Genomic DNA, 17,431 nt, shown 5'->3' with positions numbered 1-17,431 from the left:
GTTGTGGGGTCAGTGATATTAAGATAGAGAGAAGGGAAGGAAATAGCATTTTTGTGGCATTATCTGAACATTAAGGAAAAATAAATTCGGGTTTTAAGCTGGCTTTAACCTGACTCTGAAGGAAATGGTCTACAAATCCAGCCAGGAAGCAGGCGACTATGATGAGACCCTGCTTCTCTTTAAATTTGTTTTGAGCCACCCAACCAAAATCCATGGTAGTTATGGCTTGATTAAGCAAGACTTCTCTAGAAATTGGTTAATTACATATTCAAGTGTTTAAGTTTCTGATTTTAACTTTCCTCCTAAAATAAAATCTCTGGGCAGAAGTTTGAACCCAGTGCTGAGCTCCCCACAGTGACAGCAGCATGCTGGATAGGTTCAGCTGGTGGCTAGCATCACCTCTAGGTCCCAAAGCTGCTCTGAGACAGAAAGCAGGGAAATTAATGTCTTGGCACCAATGAAATCATGGGGAGCCATCTGCCAAAACTGCAAAATAACTCATTCTCTCTCATTTGGAATCTTTGGTATCTTGTAAGAAGTGAACTTGTATGGTGAACTTCTCTGCAGGCTGATTTTTGAGGAACCCATAGACAATTTTCTTCAAGATCTCTAACCCGCTGTAAATGTGACTGAATTAATGTAATATGTTCCAAACTTATTCAGAGGAGAAAGACCCACAGCATTAATGCACAGGACTGGTTTCCCCAAAATAACAAAATTAAAAAAAAAAAAAAAAAAAAAAAAAAAGAAGGATGGGGGGTAAAGTAAGTAAGGATTTGTTTATTGCCTTCTTATTATTTTATCATAAAACACATGGTTTTGCCTCAGGGCTTGTTGGTGGTTTGTATATGTGTGTGTGCCTGTGTGTATACATATTTTTGTATATAAAAATCCAGTAACATCCATTGTTTAAAAAATCAAAAATGAGGAGGATTTTGCTAAAAGCATTTTGGGAAAACCTCTGGTCTCATTTTTCCTGTCAATGTTTTTCTAAGCTTTTATTTTTATTAGTCAAAATGTTTAGAATCCCCAGGAAATCCTGGGATGAACCATTTCCTCTTTGAGCCGTAGCCCTTAGGGGAAAAAGAAAAAGCTCAGATCCTTTCAAACATTAGAAATTTTTCAAACTGTGTTTTTTGCATATTTTTTAAATTAGAGAAAAACTAAGTTAGGAAGATGCTTAACTTCAAGTCCTTGGAAAGTTTGATCTCTTTGTAGAAAAGCCTGAAGAGACCCTTAGATCTGGGCAAGGAAATCTTTTAGGCTTGGCTCCTAATGGGGACCCGATTGCCAAATTGAGGTATAACAGGTTCAGTTGAAAGACCATCTTTTTTTTTTTTAAGTAAATTAAAAACTAGCATTTGCTTTTTCTCAACCCAATTTGTGTTAAAAGCATGTAACAGCTTTTAATGGAGGCTGTTAATGCCCTGAAGATCCTTTGTTATTAATAATATTACTGACATTGTCAATGTTATTATTAATAATTAAATATCCAATACTCATTTTTTATATACATGAGATTTTGCAACTTCCTCTCCTTCACCTTCAGATAAACTTCAATGGGAATCATAATTTTAAACTAAGAACTTCCATCCTGCAAATACATATGTAAATTGCTGATTTTAAACTCCTCTTGGGTTCAGTCCTTGAAGTGGGTTCAGTTGCTAAAATTTAAGAAGGTAAGAATTCAGGTCCCAGACTGAAGCTCAGCAGGGATTACCCTGCCCGGATTTTGAGATGGTTGTTATTCTCTGGGAAGGATGGGGCACTGCTGTTATAAACAAGAAAAGCTTAAAAAGAGGTGAAATATGAGACTGAGGGGTGCAGGAGTATTTTCATAAAAAATGACACATCAATATAATTTTTCAGAAGTCTGAATTCATAGTCACCATATTCCACTTTATTTTAGGAAAAGTCTGTTTATTTATATAGTTCATATTTATATAGTTTATTCATCTACTTTTTATCAAATTTCTTCAGAAGGTTCTTGGAAAGCAGAACATGTAAAGCCCAGATTTGGTGGTTATTGAATCACCAAGTATATATTACTCCCACAGTCTGTCACAAATCTAAAAAGATTTTTGGTAGTTCATATGAAATTTAGTGGTCTTTTGTTTATTTGGTTTTATTTGTTATTTTGTTGGAGAGGCGTGGGGAGTTTTTTGTGGTGGGGGACTTTTTGTTTGCTTGGGTTTTTTTAGGTTTTATTTGGTAATTCAAGGGAAAAAACCCTAATATTTAAGCACTTTTTTTTTTTGGTTACCCAAAATTACACAGTAAATAGTGCTTCTGCTTTTTTTGGGTTTTTTTCACGTTTGGGATGAGGATACTGGACCAGTCTGTTGGGACAGTGTTACAGATCTGTATCTCTGTTCTCACTTTGCAGATGGGTGGGTGAAGGAGGAAAGACAAAAGGAGGGAGACTGATAATGAATTTCCTAAAATTTCTGTTATTACAAGCGTGCACAAAGTTCCAATACAACACCTTTGACTTCAGAAGTTCAGATGCTTTTGATTTTTTTCTCAAAAACCTGTCAACTGAGTTTGGGCTTTGGATTTAAACTAGGGTACAGGAAACAGTCAGAGGCACCTAGACCTTTCCTCATTTAGGGGAGTTTCCATTCCAGTGTCTGTCATGAAGCAAATTAACCAGCACAGAGAGCCCAAGAGTTCTGAGACTGTGACCTCTGAGCAATATGTATCTGTTGTGAAGTTATACACTGTGGAGAATATTATGGGGTCTTGCACCTGAATGCTTTTCCATTTGAGAATGCCTAAAGACCATCCCTTGTTACTGTGGGCCAGAATGGACAAAGGGAATAGACTTCAGCTGCAGGAAAGTCTTTCAAAGTTTTGTCCTTTAGTCCTTGTTATCTTTAACTTTTTCTCTCTTTTCCTGCCTTTGTTTCTGCAGGTGCTGTTTGCTCTAAACCAAACTCTGCTCCAACATGAAAGCCTTCGAGCAGGGAGTTTGCAGGCCCCCTACACCACTGAGGATCTCATCAAGCACTACAACTGTGGAGACCTGAATGCTGTGATATTCAACCATGACACTTCTCAGGTGAGCAGAACTGTTCCAGATGGGCCAAAGAATTGAGGAAAAATCAGCTGCTTTAATAGCAATATCCCAGTCATCACTTCATATTCTGATCCCTCTTTCCCCTCTTCCTTTTAATGCCCTGTGTTTTCTTTCCACACATGCCTCATTTGCCTGGTGAGAGAGTGGAATTTCCCTGGTTTTGCTCAGGCTCTGGGGAATCGTAGAATGGTTTAGGTTCAAAAAGACCTCCAAGTTCATTGAGTTAACTGCTAAGCCAGCACTGCCAAGTCCACAGCTAAACTGTGTGCCCAAGCACCACATCTACACATCTTTTAAATACCTCCAGGGATGGTCACTCCAACACTTCCCTGAGCAGCCTGTTCCAATGCTTGACAGCCCTTTTGATGAATAAATTTTTCCTAATGTCCAATACAAACCTCCCCTAGTGCCACTTGAGGCTGTTTCCTCTTGTCCTATTGCTTGTTACTAGGAACAAGGAATGAACTGCCTGGAAAACTTTCCTAGGGATGTTCTTGAAAAAAGGTGAATTCTGGATGTTTGGGGCTGTTGAATGCAGATTCCTCATTAAGGGTGGAGGGAGAATCTTTGTAATGTTTGAGCATATATATGAAGAGGAAGTGGACCTTATGTAAATACTCTTTAAAGTAAATAACCTCTCAAACATGTCGTAATTCAATAATTCTGTGTGTGTCTTAGCCAGCCCTTCACTCTCTGTTTATCTTAGTTATGCAAAGCTATTAAAAACTCTCAAGGGAACAGAAATCTGCTTTCCAGACCAGTTTGATGCTTCATGGCAAACTGAGATTTGTCTTTCTCCTTTCCAGTTAATTCTGTGAAAACTTGGTCTTTGGATGTCATCTCCAACATTTCCTTTTTTTTTTGGATCAATATACCCAGATTCCAGTTTCAGGTGCAGTGACTCACTTGGGGCAAACCTGTGCAAATTTGACAGCCACACATTGTATGTGTCTTGCCAGTGAAAGGATTAAATCATAGATAGCAGTCTACCATGAGCAAGAGCAAATCAAGGAGAGCTATGTGACTTCCAGAGAGAACTGAGATGGGGTAAGCTCAGTCTGTGGATTGGGGCAGAGGCTCTGTGGGTCATTTGTTTCTCAGCAGAACAGCTGGGCAAGCAAGTGGGGCCCCAACATGGGAAAAAACCCCTTTGCTGTCCCAGTTAACTCAGTCCTAGAAGATGAAGCATTGTTTTAGTGTGACTGAGCAGGACATACCAGGGTGGTTAACGTGTCAGCACTGAAACACAAGAGTGTGTCATACCAAAGCTGCCAGAGCTGTTCATTCTGGTCAGCTTTGCACTGAAAAGTAAGGGGAGAAAGCAACTTGGGTTGGAATATGTCTTTAAAGATGGGGAATAAGAGTTGGAAAAGGTGGAGAGCTCATGAATTTTGAGGATCCTGGAGAAGTCAATGGTTGTAACTATTCTGAAATGTTGAGGCACAGCACACATGCTAAACAAGGAATAAACAAGCAAGATGTAGTGGAATATTTGCCATGGATGCTATGAAAGGACTGCTAGTAGTAAAACCCATGAAGACAGTCCTGTTGTCTGAATGTCCTGTGTCAGTCACCTTTTAATCTCCACCAGTGTAATTTCTCCTAATAAGTAAAGCCTTTATCCCTAAGATGTTGTGGTCTTTCATAGCAGTTGCATGGACTCACAGACACCTCTGATTTATTGACACATTGTCCTTTAACAGACCTGTGGGTTAGACTTGAGAGGAACTGTTTGCTGCAAAAACTTCTTTATTCCTGCTAATTATTGTATTAAGTGTGAGTTTCAAAACAGTGTTAAAGACAGAAGAAAGAAGCCAACAAACAGTCAGAGTTCAAGCCCTGGTGTTAGTCATGGTCCCAGAGTGCATGCAGTTGATGGAGATTATAATGCTTACAGGCCATGGAAAATTAAAATCCCTCTATGTATACTGGTCCCTGCAGAACTCTAAATATTGTGCAGAACTGTTGGGTAAAGAGTTTTTTTGTTTGGTAGTGTTTTTATAAACCAGCTCTATACCATTTATTTTAACTGCAAGCAGAACAAAATAGAAAATTAAAACATAAAATAAACTCCCTATTCAAGTCAGGTTTTGCAGTTGGGGTCATTCCAAAGTTTGTTCTCTGTGTTTTTTTGCAAGGATGAAAGACTCCGTCTGTCATGGAGAGTTTTTGCCATTTGGTTACCAAATTAGATTAGCCTGACTCAGATATTGCACAGGAAAGATCCCCCATGGGATCTCTCTCTGGAGACATTAAATGTAGGCACAGGGATTTATCATGTGCTGAGTCTGTTGCAGTACAGGGCAGGTACCCATGCCAGTCTTGGGACAAGAGTGCCACAGTGATTTTAGAGGATGTGTCCTTTCTTCCATGATATCCAGCTGCTGGCCCAGCTCTTTAGAGCTCTGATAAGAGTTGAAGCTGGTACTGTTACCACAACCTTGAAATACGCCATAGAATGGAACGAAAAATCAGGAATGGGGTTGTAAGAATCAACACCTTTGTGAATGCTGGAGGCCAGGGAATTCAGCTCCATCTGGGGCAGCTCAGGAGAACTGCAAAAGGATGCGACTCACTCTTTGAGGACTCATTTGGGATGCTGTTTAAGGTTATTCATGCCTGCTTGTCCCTTGAAGGTTATCAGGAGCTGCAGAATAAAGGTAAACTGTCCATCTGATGGCTCAGTTCAGAGCTGATGGTTGAGGTGGCTGTAATGGACTGGGAAGGAGGTGACAAGGTCACTGTGGGGACAGTGGCAGGGAGAGGGAGAGTATTTATGTGGGTGCAGTAACTTCCTAAATGCCTCCAGTGTGACTTTTCAGAGATGAAGCAGCTTCAGTAGCTGTCTGCAAGATGCTGAGGTGCCTTTAGTGCAAAAATCATCTCGGAGAAGAAAGGACCAGAAGAGGAAATACCAGCACTGTTGACCTGACATGTTACAGATAAGTTCCTTGAGCCTCTTCAGCCTCCCCAAGAGAGTTTGGGAAGTGTGAGGTTTCCTGCACATTCCTGAGTCCTGCAGCATTTGGGAGGAGAGGGCAGAGTCCTTCTGTGACCAAGACTGTGCCAAGGGGGTGCACAGATAGGATGGTGCTGGGAGGAAAGGTGCAGGGAAAGGTACTTCCCAGTCCTAAGCAGGTTTTAGGTGAGAAGACAGCTCCTTTGTCACCCATGGTAGGGACAGGACCACCCCAGGGAGACGCTGCTCACCTTGGGCTTGGGAAGTGCAGTTTAGTCAGGGTTCCTAGAATGAAGGGGTGTGAGCAGGGCCCCATGTCCCTGACTCTTTCCTTTCCCAGAGCCATCAGCCCTGATGAGAGCGGAGGAATAAACAAATCCTTCTCAGTTTCAGTGGGTTTTTTAAATTTTATTTTAATTAAGAACAGTGAAAGAGGAAACACCTCTGCTTTCCTGTGGTTATACTAAATTCATCATCCTCTCCCTCTACATTTTTTAAACTTTGTTTGCAAGCAGCATTTTATCAAATGTAAAAACCCTTATTTAAACTTAGTAAAATTTTATGGGGGGGAATTTAGTAAGTTAGACTATGATCCAAAAGTGCAGGAGGAAACATCTCTCTTTTTTCAATTGCCTTCTTTAAACACTTGATTCTCTTGTGACTTTTGCAATCAAGAGGCTTATGCTGAGACTCCTGGGCAGAGAGTCAAAATGATACCGAAGAGAAAGTATTCTAAGCTAAAGATAGGATGAGTGTATTTTCTGCTCTTTCTCCAGACTGTTTTTCCCCTCGAAGAAGTCAGTTTTTTTCTCTGCTTTTGTAAATTTTCCCCAAAAGGAAAAATGGATTGGATTGGATTGGATTAGATCAGTAGTTTTAACTTCTGTATTCTGTCTGAAGCTCTCACTAGGGAATTGAGGTCAGTGTGTTCAGAAGTATTAAAATGCAAAAAATCTGTTCAAAATTAGAAAATTATCTGTCTCCAGATGATACTTTTTTACCTGAGACAGCTAAGAAATTGCCTAGTGACCCAAAGCCTCCACGAAGAAAAAGTAAGATGCAGAACAATTTATTGTTTATTGTGTCAGGTTTTTTGCACCAGTTATTTCCTGTGGTCAGTTTTCAGCTATTCAGTTTTTAAGGACAGTTCTGTAAAGCAAATTCATCTTTGCCAGCACTGAATTAGCTTGTTCTATGTTTCCTTGTACCCCTATGTACTCTTTATTAGGAGGAAAATTGAAAATCCAAGGCTTAGATTTTTGTCCTTCACCCTTTCCCAAAAGTTGTGGCTGCGGTCTCCAGCTGTTGTCTCTCATCTTCTGTCCCCAGCCATTCCCCTGACCTGAGGAGAGTCTCCTGTCCCAGGAGAAGATGGTTTTTCCTTTCTCATTGCTGATCTGGCATGTCAGAGACCTGCAGCTTTGCTGATCACTTTGTAGACAATTTCTACTGGCCCAACTACCCAGGTTTCATACTTATTATCTGCGTGTCCCATTTAGGGTAAACAGCATAGGGCAAGAGTCATACCTGACACTTCCAAAGCGTCTTTCATCCAAGAAGCCTATATGGTTTGTGTGTTAGAGTGTATTGAGAGCCCACTGAAGTAATGGAAAATATTTCCATGCCTTTCAGCAGGCTTTGTATTCATCCAGCAGGCTGAGCCATCATTGGATATCAAAGTGAATAAATCAAGTGAGTGACTAACCCATTTTACAGGCTTTGTGCTCAGCTCAGCATAAAGATCTTCTCATTGACAGCAGGTGTAAAGTCTTGGCTTCATCCTACATGGTTAAACAAGCCGTGCAGGGAAGTCGTTTGGTGGTCACCACAGCTTACAGACAGCTCTCAACCCCTTTCAGGTGCTGTGCCTCCTCCTTCAAGCTGTGTCCATCGGAAACAGCCAAGCTTTTTGAATACCTTCCTTGAATTAAGCCATCCATATCTCAAGTTGTCTCTGCAGTTTGAAATGCCATGGGTGGATTTAGATAGTGAGTGTTGCCTTCTGAAAAGCATATGATGATCTTGATAACATGATATTAGAGATTCATAAACTAAGCCCGTGTCGGTATCAGCCTCCCTAAAATAAGAAGAAAATGCTTAGTGCCTCACTTCACAAGGCATTTGCTGTTTATAAATCACCAGGTTGTGTTACATACTCGCTTAAAAATGTTATCATTCTTTGCTGAAACCTGTCCTTTAAAATTTAAGGGTCCTGATAATTCTAATTACATCATTAACTTACCCCATTGTCATTTTGGATAAAATACAACTGGATTTCTGGCTCACTTCTCAAATCAATGAGAACAATCTGTGGAATGCTCCAGCTTCAGTAACTGCAGAAACACAGAGCTGAGACCATTAGGTAGAGTGTTGAATGACAAGCAGACCTAATTTGTCCAAGGAATGGAGTTTTATCTAGGGCAGAGGAAGATAAATCCATGAACTGAAGGCACAGCTATTGTAATGCAATGCTCTGGAAGCATCTTATCGTTCTCAGCTGTAACAAAGTGCAGGCAAACTGGCACAGCCTCTCGTTCCTCCAGGGAAAATGATTGTGGGCTTTCCAGAAAAGTCAGTGAAAGGCTGTCTCCAGCACCAGGGGAGCCATCCCACGAGTTTCCCATTGTGGGTAGAGGCAGAGGGTCAGTCACACTGCAGGAGCGTTTGTCAGGAGGACGCTGATGGCAGTCCTGATGCCAGGTGACACGAGTGCTCAGTGCTGCCTGTGCCCACAGCCAGCAGAGCCTGTCCCCCACCTTCTGCTCTCTGGAGAGGCTGCTGCAGAGGAGCTGCCTTCCCATAGCTCAGAAGAGCTCTTGCTCTGCTATGGTGGGATCATAATTTCTTTCCACTTGCACCTGAGTTACAGCTCTGTGTTTTGGTACACTGGGAGCATTTGGAAGTGAACAAAAAAACAGGAGTGTAGCCAAAATTTTCAGAGTCTAATTTTCATATTATGTCCAAACAGGATTCTGGATTGGAGCAATATTGTATTTTGGCTTATGTGTTTCAGAAAATTGGTTGCAGATCCAGATTGAGAGTGAAGTGTACTTGTTGTTGACAGTGCTGGCGAAAGCATTGCAGAGATTGTTTTTTTATTAATAATCTGGAACATGCCCAGATAGTTTTCATGCTACAGGTTTTGAAAATAGGCTGTTCTTGCTTGAAAATTTTCATGACGTCTTTGCATTTGGAGTTGTTTTACCTTGGAAGTTCTTTCCGTCCTCTTTCCATGAAGAAAGCAATGTGAGAGAAGAGAGGGTCATGGAGAAATTGGAACAAGACGTTAAAAAGCCAAGATTTTTCTTTCAGACTGCTACATTATTAGAAAAATAACATATTCACCTACAGAAAAGGGCTGATTTACATTAAAACATTTAGGGATTGTTGACTATCTGTATTTATTAGTACAGGAATAGACTATAAATGAGTATGAAGGAATGACTGGTAAAAAATATTTGAGTTGAAGGTGCTGCTTTCTGTGCAGTGCTGCACATTTGCTGTAAAACATTTACTTTCCCTTCGTTTTAAAGAGCTGGTTTATGAAGTGTTTTTTCAAAATACTTGTTAAAGAGAAATGAAAAAGACTTGTTAGTATTTTAAATAATGTCTTGTTGGTTGAATGTACAAAGTGCTTCTTCTTTCTTCTTGCTTTATCTAGAGGTTATATTTCCTCCTCATTATGACTGTGAGGAAGAGAAAAGTGAGACAAGGGGGCAACTTGGTTGGTTTGGCAGGGCTTGGCAGGATTAGTGTTAGACATTATTGAAAAGACCATGTTCTTGGGTACCCTTGACACAACATTTCCTCAGCTGATACTGTTAGTGTGCATTACCAAATGGTGAATGCCATAGATTAGGTATCTTCAGTGTAAACCGGTTGAGCTCTCTGATGGTGACTTCAGACATAGATCTTCTAAACCCAAAGGCTTGTAGAGTTCTACCAGCTTGGATGCAAAGAAATCCATTTCAGAGGTAACTTAATCTGAATGATTCCTTATTTTTCTCCTCATTGGTCCTTGTTCCATTTCTAAAGGCTTTCTTGGAGATGTTCTCCATCTTTTCATCAGGTACTAGACCTCTCAAGTAACCCCATCTTAAAGAAAGTTAAAATCAGTTCAAGAGCTGTAATCCAGTTTGTTTCAGATGCCAGCATAACTAGAAAGCTGGTTGGACTGGGAGAAGCCTGGACTTTCTCTAGGACCAAACAGGAAGGCAGTCACCTCTGCAGTGCACTCCCTTGAGGGTCAGCTCCAGAGGTCCCATGTCCAGCCCAGCTGCTGTGGTGTTATGAACCAGATTTCTGCTCCTTGCTAAGTTATGTGATACTGTTCAAATCATATATTTTGGATCAGACTTCCCTCAGGTTAAAATAATATTGCAAATTTCACGTACACTTCAGAGCTTTTCCTAGAAGCTCACTAAACAGGGATGGAAAGAAACTCATTGAAGAGCCCTGAACAATGCATATCCAAGACAACCAAACCTGAGTGTGTACCCTCTAACCAACTGTTTTCCCACTGTATAAAAGAAGAGAAAATGAAAAATACTTTTGGAAAAAGAATTGCAGTTCTTTAATAAAGCAACCCCAAACCCAAACCTTCTGGCCCCATTTTTTTTACTTTATTGCCCTGCTTTGCCCTTTGATCAGTGTCTTTCTTTGGGTGTCATGGCAATATAATAGGTGATGGTTTTAGTGTCTGAACAGAAAAAAAAAAATTCTTTGTCAAAGAAAAGAAAGCATTTGGAAGGGAAATAGAAAAACTTGAACTTTTCCATATGTTTGCAAGCTCATGAAAGCTGGCCTCAAAAAAATCCCAACATTAAAAGGGTTTTAAGTGTGGCAGGAGTATCATTAGGTTGTTAAGATTTACCCTCCCCTCCGAAACCCCCAAACCTTTATTTGCATACACTGCAGGCTTGTCATCCATAGTCAATTAATGAGCAGGTCCCTGTAATCTGGTCCTAAATATACTCCACATAGTTAGGTGAAGCTTGCAGAAAGGGGGCCCGGATCATTGTTCTGACTCTGTTTTGTTAAGACTTCTTTAATCAAAACATTCATTCAGATAGAGAGGCCGGCTGCATATTTTGGCATCGCAACCAAGGGGGAGAAGAGACGAGGTTGGGGTGGGGAGGGAGGCCTTGGAGGAGGGGTTGATGTTGCTTGCTTCTTATTTTCCTTTTTTTTTCCCAAGTGCTTGGAAAGCAGCTATTTAACTGGTGTGGAAAAACAAATATAAAACATACATGGAGGTCATGACTTCTCAGGGATTTGTTGAAAGTCTTTTTTAACAGGGATAGAAATATCACCCCCCAAGCTGTGAGTGTGCGAGATGCACAGCCCATCCTTGTGGCCTTTTTGCCTTTTCTCTTTTTTTTTTTTTTTTTTTTTTTTTTTTTTTTTTTTTTTTATTTTTTTAACATGGTTTCTTTTGGCCCAAATGGACAGAGGAGGTAGAACTAGGCAGGACACACAGCTGTTGTTTGGCCAGGTGCCACCTGGAAGAAGATGGGTTTGGTGCTCCCAGGGAGGGTGTCCATGCAGGTGCAGCGAGGGCTGAAACTGCAGATACAGGGGTGTCCAAGGGCTGCAGCCCACCCTGCCTGCAGGCAGCTTTACACTCAGGCCAGCCATGACTCCTACAGCTTTTGTGTCACCTGCAGAGCTGGTTTTTAAAAATATCATTCACTGTCTATAGAGACTTCACTGGAATTCAGCCTGTTCTTCCCCTCCACATCTTCTCCTATTTGTAATTTTCCTGCATTTACAAGTTTAGATGCTCCAGTGGCCCCCAGATCTGAGGTTGCCAGTTTGAAACTCAAAGACCTCTATTTTCACACTCAAGTTGCCATGGCATGCTGAGGGATATCCCACTAGCTTTAAATCAGAGAGGCCAGTTACAGAAATCTCACTAACCCAAAATGTGATGTAACTGCAACATCTATGGACCATGAGCACTGATGGGAGGTGGGCAGGGATTAGCTCATGGCCAGAAGTGGCTTCCCAGAGTTGGTCCCAAGAAATGTCCCAAGAAATGTTGGTCCCAAGAAGTGTTCCTCACTTCCCTTCAAGCAAAAACTATTTTTGCCTTTTCCCCCCCTCCAACTCTGGAAAAGGGAAAGAAAAGATGGAATGGAACTTTACTTCAAACATGAAATACTCCTTTTACAGTCCACTCAGACTTCTAATACATTACTTTAAATTTTAGTGCTTAAGAGAAAGTCATAATGGGTTAATCACATGCTCAAACTGGAGACTGCTCCTTCCTAGTTTCCCTTTTCCATAACAAGCTGGAAGCTTATCTTCTTGGCAGCTGCCAACTTTGGGCTTTGGATTAAATCAGTTTAACCTGACACTCCCTCCTTGGCCGTTGCTGGTCTTCCTCATGAAGTAAGCTTGGGAGTGCTGGAGGAAAACCATTTGAGTTGGCAGCATCTTTTGCTTTTGTGGCAGCCACGTCCTCCTTGTGGAGATACTTGTTCTCACAGCCCATTCACTTTGCACTATTTCAATCCTTCCTATCAGAGGCTGCAGTAAGAGGATACTGCTCTCCCAGATGCCAGAAGAGTCCATAAATCAGAGGAAAACAGGTGTCTTCCAAGTCCAGAGCAGTATATTTTGCAGCCCTGCAGTAAAAGCCACAATGCCTTGTCAAGGCTGGTTAACAGGAGGGTGTCCTCCCTTCATAAAGGAATGATAACTAGATCTCAGATGTCAGCCTATGACCCAGGAAGGGCTGGTGTGAATTTAGGGCCGTTCGGTTTGCTGGAGGAGCCAGTGGGTGTTGGGATGCTGTTCTGGCTCCCTGGCAGCCCCCATAAGCCGCCTGTCAGCTCATGAGATCCTTATCTTTCGTAGTGCTGTCAAGTGTATAAAGGTTCCTGACCTTCATGGTGCAGGGAAAATCCTTCAAAGCAGGATCCCTTACTTGTCTTCTGGCCTCTGCCCACATAAAGCTCATAAACCAGAAGACTAAAAAAGAGAACCCAATCTTTATCGTATTTTAAAAAAATTAATGTAGCTGGGAACAACTCCCTGCTCACAACTGGAGATAAGGGTTATGAGTGTGGAGGCGGAGCTCTCTTGTCAGGGAGGGATGGATGGGGTTTGTATTGAGGTGCTGGACTGGAACTCTGGAAGCTGATGGCCAGCTCCTTGTCTTGCCATAGTTGTCCCTTTTGACCCTGGGTGTGCTGCCTTCTGTTTTCTCTATTTAGCTGTGAACCCTCTGGGTAGAGAAGGAGAAATAAGGAAATAAGGCATTTGTTTTATTAAGAGATGCCCCTGCAGCTGTTGGTGATGATGCTGTACATGCAGGAGTCTGGAGTCTGGATATTTCTCAGGAGATGAGGCTGAGAATCCTTGAGTCATCTGCTGATTAGGACAGTGGGAGAGAGGAGTCTCAAAAGCCTAGAGGATTGACCAAGATACAGGAAGATAATTGCTGAAGAGGTTTTAGGATCACGGTGTGTTTCATGGCAGGGGCTGGCTTCTCATTTCCCCTTCTCAGCTTCCTCTTCTCCATCTGCAAGTAGAATTATGGTTGAAGATCACCTCTGCCCACAAGCAGGTGAGGAAAGGCACACAGCTCTTTTTTCCATTGTTGGTAATATTGTTTTTTGATTTACATAATATTAGCATTTGAATGCACATTCCAGAAATACACTCTCATCACTGGAACAGAATGAGGCTAAACAAGGTTATCAGAGGATTAGGAAATGTAGTGCATAGGAGTAGGAACGATAACACTGTTACTCCACATATGATAGTGATTTGATACTGGACTGAGTCTAGAGCAGTTCCACTGTAGCCAATAAATCCAAAGTAGGAAAAAAAAATGTAATCAAAGATGATGGTGCTTATGTGTGTCCAAAAAAATTATTTGCAGATAGATGTTCACAACTTTGGCATTGTGCCTCTGCCCAGAATATTTGTCCAAATATTAAAAAATAGTAAATTAAAAAAATGGACTTTTAATGTAGTCCTGTGTCCATGAATTTTCAGCTGAACTTTGGCAGTAAGCCCTAAATGTGATAAAAGATTCTGCACCAATATATTTTGCTTTTCTTTTTTTTTTTTTTTGTCTTTTCTTTCTCTTTGTCTCTACAGGCAAAGCTGAAAGCATAGCATTGATCTTGAGGTATTGCTGATGCATTTTTCTAAGCTAAAGTATCTTGTTAGCTCTTATGCTAATGATTGCAGCAGAATCCAAGCCTCTGTGGAAATTTATGGGAAGAGAGGTTACTGCTGAGCATCATATTGGACTTTGGATCTTCCTTTGGGTCCCTCCAGAGCCAGACTGAGCCAGTGCCTTGTATGTAACATCAAGGTAGAGAGTCTTGCTGTCCCCGTTTTACAGATGGACTTTTGAGACACAGAAGGAATAAAGCCAAATGCTTCAAAGACACTTAGTGGAGGTTAAGTGCTGAGTTTCCTTTGAAGGTTTAAACCCAAATGACATGCTTGTGATCATGTAAGAGATTTGTATCACCCATGGGAGCAGAACCATTTTTTCAGGGTAGTGTCATAACCACTCCACAATCCTTCCTCTTTCTTCTCCCTAAAGCTCCCACTGACTTCAAAGGTGAAGAGTTATGGCCCGCATCCCACAGCACTGTGAGCTCAAGCATGTGTACAGGGCTTTATCCACACATATATTCCATCAGGGATACTGACTCAAGTAAAACTACACAGACAGTGGGAAGGGGAAGAAATTTTTGCAAGGCTGGGATTTCTTTTTAATTCTCATAGTCCCTTTGTTTAACCTTAAAAGTTTAATTGAGAAATGCAGGGTGTACCTAATGACTGAGTTTGTGGTCCATCTGTACTGTTTGTAGGAAAGCTGTAACCTAAAGGAAATGGGAATAGAAAAAAGGAGGAATGCTACCTTATTGAAAAAACAAAATATTCTTTATTTTGAACGCCTCAGTGAGACACATTATTGAGTTCCCACTAGAATTATATATAAACATGAGTTGGTTGTGTTCTCAGAAAACTGCACACCTTGCAGAGACTGGATGTAAAGAATCTATTTTTCTCTTGTCATGTGTATCCACTAGAAGTGAACACTAGAAGTGTTCACTAGAAGTGAACATCCAGGTGATGCACATTTTTCTGCTGATCCAGCTGTTACACACCTACGTGAACAGCAAAATTAGAAGTTTGGATTTTTCAACATAATCATTGTACATTTAAATACTGGTAGCAATATTCAGGTATTATTAGATTAGTCTCTCACCCAGGGGCACAGCAAAAGTCTCATCCATTCCCTCTCAGGTCAAAAACAACAGATTCATATCATTAAAATGTTATTTTTTTCACAGAATGAAAACAAAATAAAAGTAGAAGGGGGAAGGTGCATCCTTTTGGTGCATATTTAGCCCATCCTTTAAAAATAACAGGTCTTCTCTTTTCCAAAAAAAAACCCCAAACCTAAATTCTGGCTCCAGTTAAGAGTTTCCTAATTGTGTGTGACTGTTTCTTGACTTCCTGATCCCTGTCTGGTTTAAGGGTTTCTTAAATCAACAGGAGCAGCTGTCTCCCTGAAGCCAGGCATGGTGTGTGTCACTGACTGTGGAAAGGACCTGGATACAGGGAGGAGCGGAGGTGATTAATGGGGCAAGTGTCACAGCTCAGAGTGTGGTTGCACTACTGTGCAGGGGCATACTTACTGCAGTCATTTATCTTCTGTCCCCTGCCACACACACACTGAAACACACCTGCAGATTTTATTTTTGCCAGGCATCAGAAATGCAGGAATGCACACAGTGCAGCAGGACCTGAAGCTGATGCTGTGCCTCTCTAGGTGATGCCTTCCTTTGTCTTGTTCCTTGGGCAAGCAAAAGAAAGACTGACAAAACACAGTCCTTGGTTTTAAGTTTATCTCTCTGCCATTGGCAAACTTTTTCCCACAGAAGAGAAGGAAAAAAGGGAAAGGGGGAAAATTAGGGAAGGGGGAAAAAAAGGCAAGTAAATGGCTCTGTTTTGTGTACTGTGTTCTAGGATAAAGGGAAGGAACAAACTATAGGTTAAATGTGGATGTAGGATTGCAAGTGATGGAGTTGCACAAGGAGGTTGGAGGGTGCTTCCCTTCTTGGCCAAGATCTTATACAACATTTGCTTTTTGGCTATCTCCATCACCAGTGGGATGCACAATGCTTGGTCCCCCAGCATTGCTGCTCCTGCTTTGTGTAGGAGCAGGTTGCGCTCACAGGCAAAGCTTTACCTTGCTTTCCCCAAAGCATCTCAAGTGATTCAAAACCAGGTCCCAGCTTCATTTCCCTTCAGCCAGAAGCAGGGAAGAAGAGACTTCTTTTATGTGGGTGTTGAACCTTTAGATGCTTCCAGAAAATGTCACCTTTCACTTCAGTGCCTAAAGGCTTCGCTGACTTCTGCCTGAGAGCCCCAGTGTAGAGGAGATGCAAAGGTTTGTGATATCTGCAAGCACCAATTGATTTGCAGCTTTGCATTACAGAGGTTACTGCAAGTGTAAAATGTCTGCTCATTCCTCAGACTTGATTCCTACAGTATAAATCTCTCCCTGTTTTTCACCAGGAATGGAAGCCACTATGTCCTTTGCTGCTGTAGCCAGCAGCATTTTATCTCTTTGACACCGTCCGTCTGCTCCTCCATCCCTTTGAGACAAACACGTATTTTTGCCAGACACAGAGGTAACTTCCTTGGGCTTTCCCAGGAAACTGGTGTCTCCAATAGGTCTGACTTAATGGGACTTATTACTTGTTGAGTGCTGGCTCAGGGCTAAACTGAGGACAAGGTGCAAAGTACATGCATGCTCTGAGGAGTTCACAGGTTACACTGGTGATGCCAAGCCATGCTGGAAAGCCTGGAGGAAGGAATGACTCAGGGTAATGTGACTGAACCCTTAAAGAATGACATGCTGTGGGGAGCACGGTGATTTGGCAAAGCAGGTTGAGAAGCAGTTTGGAAAATCAAAGGTCCAGCTGGTCTGTGAGACCCAATAGGCTGGGGCAGGGTCTCTCACATGGAGTATTACCTCCATCCCCTTGGGATCCCCTGGTTCAGAAGATGTCGTCCCCTCTCCTGTCTTACTCAACTGGGAGCAGTCTTTATTGTGAATCCAGAGTGAGGTGTAGACTCATCCTGCATAATGCATGGTGAGAAATCTCTGCTGCTTGGTCCCTCACATATATTAGGAGTGCAGATGGGACTGCAATAAAAAGGCTTTAAGGAGAGTCACTGGGAAGATGGAAATCTGTTTTTCTTCCTAAGACTTGCTAAAAACTTTTGGAGAAGCAGTATAAGCGAAGAGGGTGGGAAGAGACAAAAATTGTTGTGATAAAACTATGTGACCAAGTGGAACGGGAAGAGGTGGGCTGAAAAACAAAATCTAAAGGCAATTTTTAGAAAAT

The 17,431-nt window shown here is 41.6% G+C and overlaps 1 protein-coding gene across 3 annotated transcripts in view; it reads left to right on the top strand.

Moving 5' to 3' along the window:
- Positions 1 to 17,431, top strand: part of TRABD2B (TraB domain containing 2B) — a 266,250-nt gene that overhangs the window by 139,394 nt on the left and 109,425 nt on the right. For all 3 annotated transcript variants that reach the window (XM_068198673.1, XM_068198676.1, XM_068198674.1), the window contains exon 3: positions 2,915 to 3,061. In XM_068198673.1, the coding sequence (XP_068054774.1) occupies positions 2,915 to 3,061 (147 nt within the window). The remainder of the gene's footprint in view (positions 1 to 2,914; positions 3,062 to 17,431) is intronic.

Source organism: Anomalospiza imberbis, chromosome 9, assembly GCF_031753505.1.
Source record: "Anomalospiza imberbis isolate Cuckoo-Finch-1a 21T00152 chromosome 9, ASM3175350v1, whole genome shotgun sequence".
Classification (NCBI taxonomy): Eukaryota; Metazoa; Chordata; class Aves; order Passeriformes; family Viduidae; genus Anomalospiza; species Anomalospiza imberbis.
The sequence above is the reverse complement of the archived record's forward strand: the minus strand, read 5'-3'. Positions and strand labels throughout refer to the sequence as shown.